Raw genomic sequence first — 20,672 nt, forward strand, 5'->3', positions numbered from 1 at the left:
AGGCCATGTACGCTTTATTCACATAATCATGTCAACGTGCATCACATGCAACGTGCACTACCTGCCTTGGTAGCGGCTGAGCAAGATTAGGTATCTGTATTTATTTCTCTTATACTTCATCTTAGAGCAGGTGGTTTCCCTGATTTCTTGGCGTCACCAGAATGTGAGGCCCATTCTTGCCCGCACTGACATCTACGGCTGCTATAGTCGTATGACTTATCCCTGCGTAATGCCAACTAAATCAAAATTATCTTTATGCATAAAAACTGCTTTATTTTTCAGGCATCCAGCTTCAGTGCAGGCAGTTCAAAAACGCTTTCCCTTCTTTTCTCTTAATACCTTGTTGGAATTTGATTAGTGCATTATCCCTTCTATTCTTCCAGGACCGGCCTTTAAGCAACAGAATTCACTCTTCCTTTCCATCCTATCCCTATGACATTTCCTCTTAGGCAAATCCAACCTGCTCCATGATCAGAGGACTCCAAATGATTGACTGCTAAGTGGGTGTAGAATTTAATGAGTCCACACACAGTGGTCCCATCCTTTGCAGAGACTAGTTCCATGGTTGTTCGACTGTTACATACCTAGCAAGTGTAGTGGAGCTCAAGGTGCATGTTTGGGATAAATAAAAATCCGCTGCTATTGTTCCGTATCACCCTCCAAGCACATCACAGCAACACCAGGGCCGTTAAAAAGCCCCGTTGGCACAGTGCCTGCTGGCCTGGGGAGCCAGATTTGAGCCACTGCTGAATGCCTCAGCTAAGCTAGAGCAGACAGCGTTTATCCTTTCACTTCGGGTTTGGTTAGACCAGTCAATTTGCCCAGTTTGATCCCTCTACTGCTCCAGCAATGATTATCCAACATACAGCATTGCTCTGGCCATTCTATGTGCAGAATACTCCACAGCTGGCTGCTCCAACAGCAGAGTTTGGATGAGCTATACCTCATCCAAAAGCAAAGAGCTGCACATCTGCTACAAAAAGCTGGAAGACCTCAATTTCCACCCCACAACTCCAGTCACTTGGGAACAAGTTCTGAGCCTTTAAATCCCACTCAGTGACCACCGGGATGCATTACTACATCCATGATGATTTACCATTTGTTCAGTTGCCCCTTTTTCAATCAAAACAAGAAAGTAATGAATAAATCCCAGCAGTTTTGGAAAGGCCGGCTGTACATTCAGTGGACAGCGGGATCTTTCAGAGCACAGAAAAATGTGCTTGCTTTCCCACTGCTGGTTTCAGCTTTGGGAGGTCTACAAACCTGCCATAAACACTTACTTTTAATTACAATAAGGGTCCAAATCTTCACTTACTAAAGTAAGATAAATCCGCAAATTTTTTTTTAAGGAGACACACTGAGAACAATGTAAGTGCAGAATTGCTGATTGACTGATTGAGCAACAATCAAACTCCACCTGATCTTTACCTGCATTTTTACACTGGCGCAGTCTGTAACATTATTTAAAACTTTCCCTGCTCCTGAGACTAATTTGAATTATCTACGTATTTATTTTTTGCACTGTTCCAAATCCCAGTACAACACCTACTCCCCAGAGAACATGGATTTTGAAACAAAACAAAACAAAACAAACAACAAAACCCCAAAACCACCAGATCCAGATACGAGCTTAATTCTAGAACTGAACCTTTCCCTCTTTCCTTCACACAAATACTGTTATTCTGTGCTCTATAGAAGTAGCTGTTGGGCTGCTGCCTAAAAATAGAAAGCTTTAAATTTTTTACTTAAAAAAAAAGGACAAATTGTTCTGATTACTCTTTATCTGATGCTGGTGGGTTGTTTTAAAAGTAAGTTAAACAAAATCATTACCATAAGCATTTGCATTTATGATTGTTGTTGAGCCTCTAACGACTAATATATCTCATTCCCAGTAGAGGAGCAGTGACTGGCCCTTTCCTGGAAAAGGCAGCACCTTGCCCCATCTTCTGGACAAAAAGCGGCTGGACAAGATGGCCAGTTTGGCAGCCAGGCCACTCCAAGCAATCCCACACTGAAGGACCAGCGAGGAGGAGCTTGGTAGACTGGCTGTGTGACCAGATGTTAGCAGATTTCAGGTCGAACCCCGTCTCTAACCATGGATCCAATGTGGATTTGCAAAGTGCGGTATTGTGCTGTAACATGGCACAATAACCAGTTTCGCCACAGCCTCGACCACGACTCCTCTTTGGTCACCACTTCTGGAGGTCACATTAGTACAGAGAAGTTAGTGAAGATGGAGGGTTAAGGCAGCCCAGTGTCAACATGTCATTTCTTCGCTTCAGTAAGCTGGGGATCTTGTGTCTGCACTGAAGAATGATTCATTTTAAAAACATGTAGGTATCAAAATGCAGGCAGTTCTCCAACTACATATGAGTTAGACTATCTGTTTCTTGCTGATACAAATTTTCACACACGAGGGGGGAAAAGTGCTGGTTTCATGCATCACTTTGCACTGGATTGTGTCCAGTTGCTTTACTTATCATTATGCAACTTAACCCAGGGCAATTCAACACCCAAAGACAAAATTAGAAATACGTAAATATATTTGCACTGTTTTCTTGCTCTCCATAACAATACTTGTTTCAATCCCCAACCCCAGACGAACTGTATCACACAAAATGAAGTATAGAAAAACATACCAATAATTTTATTTTTCCAAATTAAGTATTTTGCTGTTTCTTATTGTCTTGCGTATCAGAGCAGATGGGACTATTTCAGTTTAAAATAAAACACCTATCATCTTGATAACTGGGAAAATTCATGCATGGACAAAATCCATCATAAATCACCCCTAATTCAGGCAAAAGTTCGACTGACTTCCAGGAGAAGCTTTGTCAATACAGGGATAAGCAAGGATTTGGGACTAATGCAAGCCAAAATATTTTTACTAGAATGACAAACTTACAGGAAAACTAGGAGGACTGACCTGTTCTTAAATACAATCTTTCATCTCCAGAATTAATGGTAAGTAGCAAGTTCATACAACGCCTTTTAAAGTCATTAAATAAATTACCCACATTTAACTTAGAGAGAAACAGCATCTTAAATAACGTATCGGAACAACTTTCTGATAGTCTGAGTAGGATCTGATTCCTAGATTCACCTGCCTTGTACTGAAGCAGTTTGTAGCACGAATCTATTCAACATACACTGAGGCAATATCTCAATTTGCCCTTTTGGCTTTGACCTCTTTCTTTGACCCTCTTTTGGGAACAAAGCCTATCACGTAAATGCACCTGTGGAGACTGCACAGGGAGGGACTGACACAGAGCACACGAGAAATAATAATTCTGCAGGGCCGCAGGGAGACTCAACATCAACATCAGAACTAGAATTCAGATATCCCATCCCGGCGTTTATGTTCGTCTCTCTGACAAGCATGAATGATTTAACTATAAAGACAGGAGTTACCTGGGGGCAGAACTACAGAACGTACAGTAGTGGGGTCCGGTCCTGTGCTCGCTGTTGATCCCTAACAGTAGATTCTTGCTCCTAAACGCAGCTCATGTGAACTGTTCAGCCAAATATTAACCCGCTGCCATTCCTGGGCATCCTGCAGCCGTTGCTGTCTCAAGAGCTTCCTCCTTACACTGAAAACTACCATCTTTTTTTGACCATAGCTTGGAATGCTCCACTTTTGACTGGAAAGTAAATTTAAGAATACAGCTAATATTCTGAAGAATACGACTGACAATAACCACATCACCTTAACAGAAACTTCCATTTGTTTTGACAGAGACCACAAAGTACATTTCACTAATAATAATACTACGATGGCTTTAACCACAATGAGGTACAGGATGAAAAATTTATAGAGCTTAGTAAAAACAGTGACACTATTTAATTTTAAATTAAAGTAGTAGAGAAACAAAGAAAGATTCAATTAATCCTAACGACCCACAGCTTCTGTAGCTATCAGATCCAGCTCATTAAGCAGCTTCCCAATGCTAATTATATCATAATTTTAATGGGAAACATTTGTCTTACTGTGGTCCAGATTCTGTTGGCCCTGCAGTCAATGGGAATTTTGCCATTGACTTCAATGGAAATAGGAAGTGTCTGTATAGTCGGCATTTATAAATATCCTATGTTTGTCCCTATAATGTAAAAATTATTGCTCTGCTTGGAAGACTGAATCTTACTCCAGTCCCTGTAAAAAGCTATGGAATTTCCTTGTCTTGGGCCCAGGAACACTGTGTAGGCTGTATATTGTATTTGTTTCTGTAAGGGACAGTTAATTTCCTCCTGCAATCTCATCTGTTCTCCAGCCAATGCAGAAAGGACAGCAGCAGCCTCTGACAAAGCTGTGTCCAGCTCTCATCAGCCAGAGTGATTGTCACTCTGCTTATACGAACCAGCAAGACTCAAGAGGCAGGACACAGGGATATTGCTGCTCTCCACCAGACCCAGGGCGAGACGTGCTGAGATTTTAACTAGATTCACCTGCCCAGAAAAACTATTTCTGGTCAGAGGGATTCCTTAACACAGGATAAAAACACCTATTAAGTGCAATCCTCTCAGCATCCTCTTCAAATAAAGCTATAAATGTAAAAAATCATAACAAAAGATCTGACATAGCTGCCACACACATACAGAGCCTGTCCTTCCATGCACTGGGGAAAATCCTTTCCAAGTGCTACTGGCTTCAAAAGATCCTTTCTTTTTAAGTTGTTCAGCTGGGAGGACTTAAATATATAATAAATACTAAGTTAACAGGCCGCAATCCCAATGCTGAAAAACTCCCAAGTTTTATAAGAATGAAAAGCAAAGAAAAATAATATAAATAGGAGCATGTAATAAATTTCACTGTTGTCATCCTTACCAATGCAATACAAAAACCCTATTATATAGGCACTTTACTCTAAACAAAACAAATTAAGAGACTGATTCCACAATCTGTATTCATTAAATTCCCACTGACTCCTCACCAGAGATCTGTTTAGGAATTTGCCAACACTCCTGTTTCCTATAACTTCACAGCTGTTGAATTTACAATCCAATTCACCACTGAGCAAACGTTGCCTGCAGAAATGTCAGATGATGCAAACTATTTCAGAAAGATCTGGAAAGTGCTCAGCATTCCTCAGAACAGAAATAGCTGTTACCACCCGGGAAACATTCCTGTCAGATATGATTCAAAGAAACGGACTTTAGAACATTAATTGCATATATTTAGAAGCTGACACGATACAGACAGTGCATTACATTCATTTGGGGAGTGGGCTTGATTTTCAGAGGAGTCACTTTGCTCAGGTTTTCCACTGTACCAGCAGCTTTTGCTACGATATTTACAGATAGATTTCTCTGGTAGTCTAATGTTATCAACCATGAGACAAAGGCAAAAAGAGGTGTTTTGTCCATATGGTGCAGGAGACACAGTTCCAGCCCTGTTGCAAAGACGTGCTCATCAGAAAATGTGTCCCCTCTCCCTGGCTTGTCAAAGTTGCACTTTTTCACCTGCATGAAAAAGAAAGGAAATACAATGCTGCATTTTTACCAACACTATGGAGGAGACTAAGTCCTTGAGGGTTAAAGAATTGATGCATTTAAAGAAAATATCTTCCATATATTTACCTCAAAACCATAACTCTTTCCCCCAACAAACATAATCTGATAAAATTTGAAATCAGTATGTAGGATGTAATCAACAGCAGAAGCTGGGGAGAATTTGGATTCCAGTGACTCTGTTGGGAAGGGAGGCAGAGTGTATTACCCTAACACAGAACTCAGTGTTTTTGTTAAATATAGCCCCAAACTGTTGCTATGCTTGAAAGTATGTGTCAGCTTTATCTGCGTTGACCAGTCTGTAACTTTATACTCTGTCAGGGGTCCGTACAAACAGTCTTAACATGAACTAGGTCTGTTTAGCTCGCTGAGAGCCTGTCCTTTAGAAAACCCTGGGCCTGGAGTAATATTCACGGTCTTTTTCAATTTTGTGCTATTGCTTTTGCACCAAGAGCACACCATTAGTGTTGTGAGCAGCAGCACAAGTCAGATAGTTCTTACTATGGTATTATTCAGCTTTGCTCAGTAAAGCACAGTGGGAGTAAGATACATGATCCTTATAGAACACAGTTTTGAAAAAAACATTTAAGGGTCCTAGAAAGATTTTTGCTTTTCACTTGCAATTTTGGTGGAGAGAATTTCCCACCAACAAGAGGAATCCATTAAGCTTCTTTTATTTTCTACTTAATTCATTGTTATTAATTAATTGCACTAAATAGCAGAAAAAAAAGAATATTCAAGACACTATCCTTTAATTCTGAGGTTTCTAATATTGATGCTGTTTTATCTTTTAAATTAAATCCTCTGCCATGATCAGATAAACAAGTCTGATAGTCACTAAGTCTGCATGGTTCTCTTAAGAATGGTGCTAAAGCCATCATGTGGATTTTGGGTCAGCTGAGACACAGGATATCTGATCCTGCAGTTCCTAACTGGAATTTCCTTAGTAGCTGAAACAGTAGAGGACAAGCTGAATTATCAAATTGATCAGACAACCTAAAATGGTCCTAAATTAAATGATAGAGTTAAACATACTGATGTGCTTTTGCTAGGCTGGAGTGCAGGGAAACAAAGATCATTTTGAAAAGCATTCTTTGAGTGTAATTAATTTGATTCTAAATGGAGTTAACAATAATTTTGTATGTTAAGGCTTTTTCACCCCAACACCCTCCAAAGTAATCAGGAAAGAAACATACAGAGAAATCTCATGTTTGTCACTTTAATTGTGAACATTTCTCATCTATAATTCTGTGCTTTTTTACTCTCTTCCATCTGCTCCGCATGTGTTCAGCACTCCCCGGACACAGAAAGACAGTTTAGCAACTATAGTAGCTCAGTTCTGAATTTCTTACATCAAGCCCGTGTCATTACAAGCAAGCAGATTAGGAAATTTAGTGTTACTCCTACTGCTTGTAGCAGGGCTGTAAAATCGTTGGAGTAACTGGCCTCCAGTGCACTGCTTGCACTCTGAAGTACCCACCGTAAGATCACTTTAGGGAAACAAATCGCTGCTCTATTTCAAAGAGGTTCACCCAGATTATTTTATAGAAAAAAAGAAAAAACTCAAACTCGTCTCCATTAGATGTAATAAGACAGTATCTCAAAACAGATTTGGCTCTTTTGAGAAGGCTGAATTTCAGGCTCTTTCTTCTCCGCACAGCTGAGTCAGGCTGAGGAACGGTGACTGCTGCGCTGCCCAGAGCCCAGGCCACCTCCACAGCTGCCATGGGTTCTAACTGGGCTCACCGGAGAAGCCAAGACACCAAGGGCCAAAGCACCGTGGCCTCATCCCAGAGTCAGAGCTCTCGAATCCCACCCCCCAGCCAGTATCCCTACACAGTGGATACGCCAGAGTGCAATCTCCAGGAGGTTTATGGATGTTTCTCTTAATAGAATAGCATGAAAGCAATTGTGGAAAGGAAGTTACAGCATTTCAGCCTCTAAAGATCACACTTCTATTTTCCATTTCACTGATTGGTTTTGTTTCTCTAAGAGCTGTCTTGCTATTTTTGCCATTGTCGTTGTTTACACAGTTTTTATGGGAAAACTCGAGGAGGTTGCTGAAGAACTGGCAGAATTAGGACACCAAGACACACTCAAAGTGATGCCTGATTATCCGATCATGTTTTTCATACTTCTAGTTTTAAAACTGGGTGGACTCCAATTCCCATCACCCAAAGGAAATCCTCCTTTTGGAAGGCGACCCGCTGGCCATATCAGCAGAAGATGAGTTACCACGTTTTTCTTTGGTTAACAACACTTAGCTAAATGCTGTCCATAGACCCGGGGTCTAACTAGAAGTGTATTCTGCACACAAAGGTGATTATAGAAGATGCTCAGGCAAGCGCCCCAGATCAGCAGGTCACCCCTGTGCAGGATGTCACTCTCCCTCAGATCCACCGCAGCTACTGCTCGTCAGGAAGCTCCCTGGAGTAGCTCCAACAAAATGGAACAGATTAACAGAGATGAAGCTGATCATTTCAGCTGCCTGTATCCATAATGGCACAGACATAACTTTTATAGATACTTTAATTTAAGAGTGGTGGCTGTATATACCAACCTCAACAAGGCTTAGAACAACTTTCAAACATTTTCAATGGATGCTTCTCTATCATCTGTTTTCTAATACCTACATGTTTAATAGAAAAATGCATTTGGTTACTCAAATATTTATTAACATTAAACCATGCCTAACTTTGTACTTTTCTCCAAAGTATGACTTGAATTCTTCTACTAGTTCTAATAATGCACTCATTTTAATTCCTATGCCAAAAAAATCCATCATTCATCACCAGAAGCATTCATAATTTAAATGACTGTCTCTGCTGTTGATGACACCATCAATTATAAGGTTATGTGATGGGGAAGATCTTCTGCACTGATTAGCATGCATTTTTCAACCTTGCTGTTAAGTAAAGTTTTATATAGCTGTAACTTTCACGAAATAGCTGGGATTTGGTATTCTGAAATTACCTTACCATGGTATTCTGAAATAACAGCTTTGGAGCACTGCTTAGTAAAGGCTTCACATTTCATATGATAATCAAATTTCAGTAACATCACATTGTGCACAGAAGTAATCAACATTTCAGCAAAAACATTAAGTGCCAAATTTTGCCCAGAACTTCAGCTTGTACAGCCCAGCTCAGCATTGTGTAGGACATACAATACCTCTGCAAAATGGTCTTACTTTTCTAATTCGCAAAGCACCGAAGCACATATTCTGTTTAACACCTGCTTCCACCCACCTCTATTCAGGAAAGGACAAGCCAATATGGAGAATTCAGGAATCAGCAAGATACCTTCTGCTCTCACCTTCTGGATTTTAAAATCTGGACATTGCTACACAGTACATGCAAATGCAAAAGTTAAAAAATAATGAGTCAAATCCTTCAAAAATTGTAAGGTTGATCCACTAGTATCCAGAGTTTTGTTCACTAATTTGTCATCTATGTATTATAATGCCACTCAGTGAGTTGTCTCAGAGAATAACAGATGCCCCTTTGCCACTGGCAGGACTCGTCTTGTGTGAGCAGGAGCTCACGGTTGATTTCTGGATAGTTCAAGGATATATTCTCCTATAACATTCAACCAGTCACAGCCAGACTTGAATTTCCGTTAAGGAGACAGGGCTCCTGCCCTAGAGGTTCACTTAGCCTTTTCCTCCTGAAGTTTCCCGTTAAAAAAAAAAATCCTTTTAAAGTGTAACCTTTTAGTAAAGTGGAATCAGTGCTCTAATCCATCTTAGGTGGAGGCCATTACAATCCAAGGAAAAAACGCTATGTGAATTTATCACTAGAATACAATACTTCACACCTGACTGCAGCAATTTGCTAATAGGATCCATAATGAACATAATGCATTTTGTCCATAAAAGAATAATAAGAACTCACATTTTCTGTCTGTGTTGTTCCATACTATACAATAAAGCTTGAAATCACTGGACTATCTGGACACTGGTATTAGTCAGGAGCTACGGCACAAACGCAGCACTGTATAGGAAGAACAATGCCTGCTTCTGTCTTTTCATCCCACTGATCCTTTCAATATTTGAACAGTGCAATCACTTTATTGATGCACCATTTGATTAAACCAGGCTTAGCTCTCAAATGCTCAATGAATTCTTGTTTGTGAAGACTTAATGATTTCATATCCGACACCATTATGTCTCTAGTACCAATTTCCATATTAATTCAGCTTACTTTTCTATAGTTCTCATTCTAATTATTGTCAGTGCTTTGCTGTTTGTTGGCAATGTCTAACGAGGGACGAAGGAATGCTTCTGAGTTCCTGAGTCTGGGTGCGTGCCCTGGAGACATGAACTCCACATTTGGACAATACCCAAACACACACCAGCCCCTTATCACGCTCCAGTTTCCACAGAAAAGAAGCCCAAGCGCACAGGCTGGACTGGTGCGGGGACAAGTTGTGACCAGTTCCTGATCTCAGTGAATGGAGAAGGCAGCGAAGTCACAGCTCAGCGGGCAACTATCAGAGCAGGTATGGGCTCTGTGCACACAAGAAACGTCTTAAGAGTCAGGTTTATGTCATTTAGGATTTGGGGTTTTTGAAACCTATATATCCTTGAAATATATATATCCTTAGCATGCAACTCCAGCAGAAAAATTGAAAGCACTGTTTTATTCAGCAATATCAATACTAGATTAGTATAAGCATTAATAATGACCCAATTCTTAATTTATGCTCCTGCAATTACATAACTGCAAGGAGTTGTTTCTGTTTATAGCGAGACACACAGTTTACACGGTGTGATAAGGACTGTACAAGGATTCTCAGGCTGAAAAACATCTGATTTAATTTCAAAATATCTATATTTGAAAGCCTGCTGCGACCTATGATTATTTATAGTGCTTATAAACCAGAGTCATGGAGCAGGACTGCACTGGGCTATGCAATGTAAACACAAAGACTAAGGTTGCAATTCCTGTAACAAGGACCCTCTTTAGGGATGTTATCACACGAGACTTGAAGAAAATAGCTCAAAACCAGAATATAGCAGATCAAATATTGATTAGAACTTGTGTTTTCAGCATATAACTTCACTTCCAACTTAGCTAGAGAAGATTGCCCTGACAGAACTGATTTTATTTTCTACTCAAAAAACATTATTATCCCACACATACCTTTTTATTGGCAATTTTATTAGGATACTTCCAAAACCAGTAAGCTTTTTGCTTCAGAATTAAAGCAGGAGAAATCTCTATTCTATAGGCTTTCTGACACTTGCTGCATGTAATTTTTAAAGTATGGATAGAGTCATCTGGAGGTTCAAGTGTTCTGTCCATTTATGAACGATTGCATCAGATTTAATAGACCCAGGAATCCCTCATTTAAGAAATCATTCTATGTGATTTTCTTTCTTTAAAAAAACCCTATTTCTTTCTGCATCAATGCATGAACATGTTCAGAAAGAAACAGAAATGGAAATGAACTGGAAAGTTTCGATTCAGAAACAAAAATCTCAAGCTACAGATTGAGAAATCGCATCAGTTTTACATCTGGACCATATTCCTTTCAGATTTTGGAGTCGGAATTGAAACTCTCTCTTGCAAATTTCAGGTATGCAGAACCACAAACTGTCTGATTTATGTAAACAATCCACTTGGCTTAAAAATTGTGCTTTACATGTGTAAGAAAAATATGACTGAAGAAACTTTGTAATTTAGCACTTTAAAGGGCACTCTAAGTTGAAAAGTACATTGTAAATTCTTAGAATCTCTGAAAATCTACTTCAGAGGTCAAAGCCACTTGACACTAGAATAACTGGTGAGAAAGAAATTACTTCATTTTTTGTGAGTCATTCAAGTTTGCAAAACCAAAACAGATGCTATTTGGTATATTTCCCATGTACGGCTTCCTCACCCCATAGCAACCAGTTTTGGTTTTTCAGCATTTTGCTGGGAGATAGCTACAAGGCGTCTACAGATATTAGGTTAAGTAATATGAACCTAAAACCACTCACTAATATTTCCAGATCACTCCAAGAGTTCTGTTTCTCAAATGACAGGAGTATAATGCATTAATACAATTAAACTAAGTTACATTCATGCAATTTCTATCATGTCATATATTCCCAAAGCCAATTGCAAGCTGAATGAATATTCCACTTCCAGTATTCACATGTCATTTAACAATGGGTTCAACACGTTATATAAGGTAATTTCTATTCCTTGACTGGTGACTATGGATATCCCTATCATAAGCATTCATGGAAAACAACCTCAGGCATATATAAGGGCAGTAAATCACACTTATTTAAATTAAAGTGGGCATTCACAAATGTTTAGTGTATTTTTGTTATTCTATTGCACACATGACTCACGTCAGCACTCAAAGGAGAATGACAGGAATATATTATAGAACAATCACAGAACTTATGATGACCTAATATGCTTTTCAACCTGGGGAGGTAACTTCAGGTGTTAGAAGAGTTAAGATCAAAAATGGGAAGAATAAAACAAGAAGAAGAAAGGAGCATTCCATTAGAGAGTCCTCTAGCAGGCAATTACACTCAAGTACAGTGAAATGCTCAAGTCCCAGGGTTTAAAACTGCTTTTAGTGATAACCTGACAATCTGAAAGGGATATCTTCTCCTTACATTTTAATACTTCCCCAGTTCCTCTCCCTCACAAGTTGGATGGCAGCTGGAAAGTTACTACAGTATTTGATTTAAGAAAGTAAAAATGACCAGACAGATGTTTTTGCAATCTCTAATGTAGGGCTTGAAAATGAAATGGTTGTTGGAGGCTGGTTGTAAATAGAGTTACATGATCCTTGTGCATTTCATCCTGCCAGGCAGTGCACATGTTCTGGATCTCCAGTGCCTCCAATCCCGCTGCAAAAGGGACTCCAAAAGTTGCTGAAGTCTGAATGCAGCTCAACAGACTACAGTCATAAATCATTTGACGTTCATGGTTTATCCTTAAAATTTCAGAAAATAACAGGAATCATCTTGTTGAAGCCTCTTAGAAAATAAAGCAGACTTTTAAAGACTCCATCCTTCCATGATTTGCATACAAAAGTTCAAACTAATGGCAACAGTCCACAGGCATTAAGGGAAATAACAGCAATCAATGCTATTTTTAAAGGGAAGAGTGGGGGCGAGGGGTTAACATATGTGGAATTAGCTCTGGGCAAAATGAGAAGCCATTGCATCTAAAATCAAATGCATTCTCTGAAACAGACACCGGAGCCCAAATTCCCATGTAGACTCCTGCAGTCCAAGAGTTTCAGCAGAATTTGGCCTTCCTCTTAACTTAGCTTCATTAGGTCATATCATGCCATCAGTTTTTATGTTGGACGCCCCATTTACTTCACATCAGTTGTTGGCACTATGTAGGCAATTTTCCGAATCGGAGGGGTAGAGAAGGGTGGTGTCTGCACAAGTGAGAGGAAATTTTTTCTCATGTAAAATAAAAGTAATTTCTTAGAAGAGTTTGAGGGGGGAAAGTGATATTTGTATCCCCTCTGCCAGATGTCACTAGTGGCAACAAGAGCCAGTATTAAATATCTATCCATCACATTCTTCTTGAAATTTTTCAGTGTCAGCTGGTGAACAACCCATTCAGAAAACTGGGAAAGTTGGAATCTCCCACAGCCATTCTTAACCAATGCTTCTTCCTCTCACATGAATTATCTGTGTCTAAAACTTTTTCGTGGAGGACAGACATGTAGAATTTGTGAAAAGAAAAACCCTTGTACCAATATTTTTTCTTATGTTTATATTCAGTAAGTGAAAGAACACCCCCTCCGCACACAGTATCTTTTGCAATTGTCTTTCGTTGCATTTTCATCAGCTGCTGTCAGTGTTGGCTGCACTAAGGTCTCGCAGGTTCCCGCTTGCCCCTTTTTCAGCCTCTCACTAAGATTTATTAGTCATTGGCTCCAGTGCTTGGCTGGGTTTGCCTTCCATCTTAGAGGGAAATGCTTCTGAGAAAAGACCCCTTGATGCTCTTTCTGACATTAAGACAGTCTCTGCACTGCCACCTCTCCCTGTGCCACCACCTGAAGCTGTGATGCCAATTGCACTGTGATCCCTTCCCATCCCCTCCCCTGGCCATGATGCCACCTTGCGCTGCCATCCATATGACCTGTCTGTCACTGTTCTGCTGCCTTGAGCCACAAGTGAGATCCAAGTTGACAGGCTCTTCACTCAGGTAAGCTATGATCTTTCAGGAAAGAATACCGAGATGATAAAATTATTTCTATGCTATTTAAAAAAATAATAATAATTTTTAAAAAAGGTAATGAGCACAAAGGAGCACTTTGAAACAGCCCTGGCCAAAAAAAAAAAAAATTAAAAAATAACTTATCTAAAAGAGATCAGAAGGTAGGTTACGAATTGCAAAGACACTCCTCACACATTGTTCCCTGCAGTGATGCTGCTATCAAAATTTTTCTCTCTACTCTGAAAGCAAAGATCTTTCATGTAGGGCTCAGGGGCTTTTGTCTCAGAGACAGCTGGGTAGATCACAACCCCTTTGCTTCATACATACGCAACTAAATGGGATGTCAGAACCTTGCAGAATTCTAAGATTTTCTCTGGAAACATACCAGATGAAATACCCTCCCCCAACCAACTGTTCCCATGGATTGACATAATATTATTTTACCTCCTGTAGCAACAAATTCACTTGTGTTTTTTGGTTTTTGTTTTTTTCTTTTCAAAACAAAAACAGACCAGAGATTCTAGGAGACAACACAACTATTATTTTCCCTAAATGGTTTGCTACACAAACAATATTCGAACAAGACATTTTAATTTTTTTTTGTTTGTTTAGTGGTCTAATGATGAAACTCTATCACATGTAGTGTTTACAGATAAGATAACAAGTTATCACATTTAAACATTCATTAAAGGCATCTCTTCCAAAGTTCGTAGTGCTTCACTTCAGCTGACTCCTTGGATCAAGCATATCAGATAGTGGGGGTTTTTTTCTGCCCTGCATTCTATGGAGAAGTTGATATTTTCTGCTTAAATCAGAAGAAATTTAATATGACTGTCCTTTTCACCTATCTAGCTACTCATCTTGTTTCGTTTGCAAATATCATATGTATTCTCTTGAGATAAAAATAGTGCAAGATGATTAGTTAGGCAAGTTCATTTGACACCATTCCCCCTTCGTGATGCTGAAATCTAAAATCTGTATATGGTATACAACCTAAAGTATATATATGCAAGCTCAGCTCAGCTCAGCTCTGGTGGAGACACACAGCAAGTACGTTCCTCCCAACCAGGCTGCTTCCTTATCCAGTCAAGAAGACCACAAAGGTAAGCTGATTAGATCCTCTGCTTTCAGAAAGAGAAACACAAAAGCAAAATGCCCCCTAGATGCAAAGCTCCTACGCAATTAAAATATCTATTATTCTATCAGCTTCCAGTATGTTGTGGCTTTACAAGCTAACATAGAATAGAATCGGCATTCAGATTATAGGATGGAAAAAGACAAGAATGACGCCCCTTGTAAAAAATTAGACCATGCTGCGATTTTTAAGTTTTCCTTCAACTCTCCCCCATTTTTAATCCTGTCAGCAGTGAGAATTAGGTGAAAGGCAGAGCTCCAAATTATCTCGCCCAGTGCTGAGAGGGGGAAACACTTTGCACAAGAAGCCACTGGGACAAAATAATTGCGAGCAAAACAAAAGTAACTCCTCTGCCTTAGCTGGAGAAGTACTCACTGCCACCGGCATGAATCTGTCCCATTGTCTCCTTACACTTTGTGAGATATTCAGAAAGGGACTGAAATTATTGACGGTTTCCTCTGCTGCAAACCCACAGGTACAGATGCAGCCATTTCACATTTGGGGCAAAGTTTCAAGCTGTGTGTAGATCTCAAACCAGTGCAGAGAGTTTAAGTGGTTCCCAGCATTGCTCTCCTCATGAACGCTGCTTTCCATGGCTAGACAGGAAGGATGGTGGTGTTGAAGATCAGTTCGAGATCAATGAAAACATATTTCTGCTCTCTTACGGCTTTCAGGAATAATTTTTCTATGCCTTAGCTCCCGTTCCTTCATTAACATGAAGCTACTTTACAGTGCTGTCGCGAGATTTAAACTGTAGCCAGTCTGCACTGGTGGGTGCAGTTTACCAAATTGTAAATGCATTGATGCTATGTTCACACTAAAAAAATGACTAGAAATTCAGGCCTTGTAGCATTTTCTTAAGTGATATATATTTCACTGACAAACTATTGCAGCTGTTGGTGGCTGAATGGACAAAGTATCTTTTGTCAAATGCTGCTGTATCAGAAGAAAACAGCTCCTTCGCTCTACTAGCAACAAATGTTAGGTCTTGATATCCCTGTTCTAAGCACATCAATATACTGAAATGCCAAAATCTGCATAAAACTCTGGTTTATTATCATCTACATGGAATAATAAAAAACCACAACATACTACAGAAAACTTCATCAAGCTATCATGAATTGTAGCCTTTTAATGATGCAGCAGCCCAGCAAGCCCAATTTACAGTGTAGTTACATTTATTGCTGCAACTAAACAGAGGAGGAACTTACTCTCCAAATTTAGATTTAATTAAAATGCGTGAAAGTATTATTACTTCTTCTACACTATTATTTTCATTCTTTGAAAAGATCACTATATTTATCGATAATAATACTAGATTTTTTAAATTCCAATTGCATTTATTCTACATATAGTTCTGGGGGACATAATGAGCCTTATCTTTTATGCATGCTGTAAATACATGCCGATTTTAATTGAGTAATAATCCACCTCCAGGAAAACCCACGCAGAAGTGCTGAAGTTTTGTGGTGCTAGACACCTTTGATTTGCTCTCTGGGTGCAGCACAGGCATCAGATCCTCCTGAAGCCCCCACTCCCGCATGCAGAATTCCTCCCTCATTACCCAGCTTTCTGTGGAAGCACCTGCTGCAGACATCTGTTCCAGTGCGCTCCACTTAAATTAGGTGAATAATGTCTCCCCGATCATACACTGTCACAGCAGCAACTTCAAATAGAGCCATGAAAGAGGCAGAAAAATCATTTTAATGACTAAGTAGCTCACATTTAATTTATTTTACAGTTCAACGATGGACATCACTGACATCCTTTCTGCTCGAGATATCAAATCTGCTCTCTCCAGCTGCCAGGGTAAGGAATGGGCTCTCTGCAGCCAGAAGATGCATATCATTTTTATGTCTTAGGATGACATGCCTATCATTTCCCCCTTAGATTCCTTCCCCGTGAGATCTCTTTCTAGCCGCATTACGGTAAAGCCTCTTGAATTCAGAAAGTCTCGCAAGTGGTTATTTGGTGGGTAACATTCCCCGAAACACAGAGCAGCAATTAAAGTGCCACAGTTTCGGTTCAGGCTGGCTTAACTCTAAATTGTCCATTTTTAATCCTGTTAAAGACCTATATTTAAATAGTCAGCCTTTTTCTTCAAAATGTCACAAAAAGCCTCAGCTTGCAGAATCAAAGTATTACTTGTGAAGCAATAGCCATCTCAGTTCTCCTAAGAGTTCCTTGGTAAGATTGAGCCAATTTTCCAGCTGCTCAAAGAGCTAGTTTAAGGCTGTTAATTACTTACTTTTCTACCAAATTGTCCACCAATGTAAGGACTAACTGAAAATAAGAATTATAGGAGTTTAAGGCACGGTAGCACCCTCTAAATATTTATTATTAATTGCATGTGACACATTGCATAAATCCTGATTTAGCAGAATGTGCATTATAGCAGAAAACTTCAAACTGGCTGAAAGGATCTACCACTACAGACACAGAGTGGTTAAAAAGGGAAGTTATCCACCAGATCTTCTTTTTTTGCTACACTGAGAAACAAGAGGAGTAGGCTGACGCTTAAGAAAGGACACACATGTTCCCAGGGAATACATACAGTAGTAGCAACTTCAAGGGCAAATATTTAAACAACTTGTGTTTCTTCCAGCTGATGATTCCTTCAATTACAAGTCTTTCTTCTCCACGGTTGGTTTATCCAGCAAAACTCCTGATCAGATAAAGATAGTTTTTGGAATCCTTGATCAGGACAAGAGTGGTTTCATCGAAGAAGAGGAGCTTCAGTAAGTTTCTTTAAACAATGTAGACCTTTGAACTTGCCTAGTGTCTTAGAAGAAACTTCCTGTTATTTTAAAAGTAAAACACAATTCCTTGTATTTGCTTGAATCTGTGTGGATTTCCTCAGATAATAAGACCAGGCATTACATTATGGGGGTTTTGGCACGGGTTTAAGAAAACCAGAAATATGCCAAGGATATTTCAGAGAACAAAACTCGAGCACAGCACTCTACCCTGTTCCCTTTCAGGCTGTTTCTGAAGAATTTCTCTTCGAGTGCCAGAGTTCTCACCTCCGCGGAGACCAAGGCTTTTCTGGCCGCAGGTGACACTGATGGTGATGGCAAAATTGGAGTGGAAGGTAAGGCTTTTGGAAACTCCATTAAATTTGTGATTTAAAATGCCTGCATTCAGAGCTGCAGTTAAACTGTGGCATGAAGAATACATCCAAGTATGCTGGCCTGGTACTTCCTGCCACAATTTTTATACTAGTGAATACTCCTTTATTGTCATATTTATTCCCATTTGTTGCAGCAAACAGCATATTTAGGCTCAATGTGGAGCCTTTTCTTCCAACCAATAATAACAGCTTTGGGGTTAATTTCTGCTGTGTGTCTGATCCATAGACTCGAGGTGCCAGATTTTTAAAACATCCCGAACACCTATTCATTCTTTGAATTTTCATTTCGGTAGCGGATGATCTGTACTTCTGGACATATGACACTTACATTTTTAAACACGCTTCCACCTACATAAACCTATTTCTTCATCTACCGCTACTAAGGGTTGGCCAATATTTCTGAGTGTTTAATTCAGTAATGTAAAACAAGGCTGGTATTGTTTTTCAAGGCTAGAACTGGTGCAATGCAGCACAGAATTTTATGCTGGAGAATTATCAGATAAGTTCAGATTTCACTGGGCAGTCCTTCTACAAGAAACTAAATCGAATTCCTTAAGGAAACCTCACAGGAATTATGTGAACTGGCCAGGATATTTCTTTTAGAAATTGCAGCAAAGGAAAATAGGACATTATGCATCATATATTAGAAATGAAGTCACTGAAAACAGGGCTGTCTCAGCTGAACTAGGACAGGTGGCAATAACTCCAACAGACACGCGTGCTAATCTTAGCCAGAGTTTGGGAGGAGAGAGAGATACACTGGTGGAGGAATTCGCTTTAGCAGCAGCTTTTGCAGCTTCTGTTTATAAGCCCCAAATAGGGCATTATATTATGCAGATCTGAGCCCTTAACCATTGAATTTCCCATTCTGAAATTACATCACTACTGATATCTTTGCTTTGGAATAACAAAATGAAAAAATCCCTCATATTGAAAGCTATAGGCTCGACCAATTCACTCTCTGCTTCCACGGCTATTACAGAGTTTATAATGGGTTAAAGACAGTTTCCCTTTAACTCAGGATTTCCCACAAATATGAATTTACAGACGCACTCCTCCTCTATGCACTTATTCTTTTTAAGGAGTGAAAAATCTGTTACGCCCCCAGAATCTCGGTTTAGCAGTAGCTTGTGCAATGTTATAATAACTTTGGGAGCCCTCCATGACTAGGAGTTTAAGTCATTTTTATCTACATTTTCTAAACATGTTAAAAACTGCTTTCATCTAATTTTATTCCCTGCCTTTCTCATTTTCTTCCTTGACAGAATTCCAGTCTCTGGTGAAGGCATAAACAGCATTAGACCAAAGGCAACCTTGGACTGACTCTTTCAATTACCTCGTCCAACAAGCACTTCACACTCAGCATGTGTTTCTACATTTTTTATATTGTTTCAGGCATTAACAATTCCCCATACATCAAGTTCACACACCGGATCGCTGAGAAATCTTGCAACGTAAAGAAGTTTTGGTCACATGGTATTGTTACATTTCCATTGTAAAGAAGGCACTTTGTGATTTTCAACTACTCATAATGTTGAAATTGTGTCTGGAAGAGGGGAGGAAAAAAAATTTTTAAAAAACAACTTCGGGGGAAAAAGCTGCTTTTAAAATTTTGTTTACGTTTTCCATCCTCATACTTTACCATGCTGACTCATCAGACACAGTTTTGATGATCTTCAACAATATGACATCTTTTAAGGCTTAATTGTAATGATTTTGTTGAGTTTTATTTCTGCTTAATTTTCTGATCCTTGAGGAAAAGCAATGCTAACAAGATAGCTAAAAATAATTTCTATTAAGTCCCAACCCTGAGAATATGAGAAGAAAAATTTAAGAGGAGTTGACACATAGCTCAAAGCATGGAATAAGTTTGTGGGTAATTTTACAAAATGAAGTACCAGGCTACAGCATGTATCGCCAGAAAGTGTTTATGGCCCAAAATGTAACTCTCCCTTAAGAAGACTTATCTTTCATGAAACCTAAGGCAGCTGTGAGATAGAGGAGAAGGATCTAATCCCAACTCTGACATCGTCACAAGTCACAGTCCCCTGACAACATGGGCCACAGGCCTGGAGGTTTTTCTGTGAATCACAAACATGTTGCTTATTATCTCTTAATATGTACAAAACAATAATAATTTGCCACATTTGTGAACTTCTGTGTTTCCTACAGATGAAACAACTGCCAGACTTGCTGTTTCATTACCTTATAGTTCTGTTACATTGCTAAATAATGTTAATTACTCAATCCTTTCATTTATTATAATGAATAATCATCTATAGAATGCATAATATTAGCAATTTTCTTAAATCTGAAAATTACTAAGAACTAGTCTTTCCTTTGATAAGTGTCTTACAGGATTTAGAGCTAGTTATAGCATTGTCTTCATTCATAGACAAAGTTAAATCATGTTCATGGTTAAATGCAGAGCTCAATAGTAGATGTTGTGCATTTCTGGCTGAGTGGGCTGGAAATTTCCCCACCAACATTTAGTTGTCTGCTTTCCCATCTACCATGACGTGGTTCTAGCTCACAAGTAGACTATCATTTTAATACTCCCTGCTGAAACTGGATGATAATTACAAAATAATTTGGCACCTGTTTTGAAGAAGAGCAGAAGCAAAGCCTTCTGGAACTTTTATGTAATGTTCAATGTTGGCATCTCCATGAATTGCGAGATGATTATATGAGGCAAGTACAGCTCACTCACACC

General features: G+C 39.3%; 1 protein-coding gene across 1 annotated transcript; it reads left to right on the plus strand.

Moving 5' to 3' along the window:
• Positions 1–14,675: 14,675 nt before the first annotated feature.
• LOC135994479 (parvalbumin, thymic-like) lies at positions 14,676–19,250 on the plus strand. The gene is given in 7 exon segments (XM_065645031.1): positions 14,676–14,723; positions 14,726–14,761; positions 14,763–14,797; positions 16,571–16,638; positions 17,435–17,567; positions 17,811–17,920; positions 19,225–19,250. Coding segments are annotated over 7 exon segments (456 nt in total).
• The last annotated feature ends 1,422 nt before the right edge of the window (positions 19,251–20,672 follow it).

This window comes from Caloenas nicobarica, chromosome 14 (assembly GCF_036013445.1).
Source record: "Caloenas nicobarica isolate bCalNic1 chromosome 14, bCalNic1.hap1, whole genome shotgun sequence".
NCBI lineage: Eukaryota > Metazoa > Chordata > Aves > Columbiformes > Columbidae > Caloenas > Caloenas nicobarica.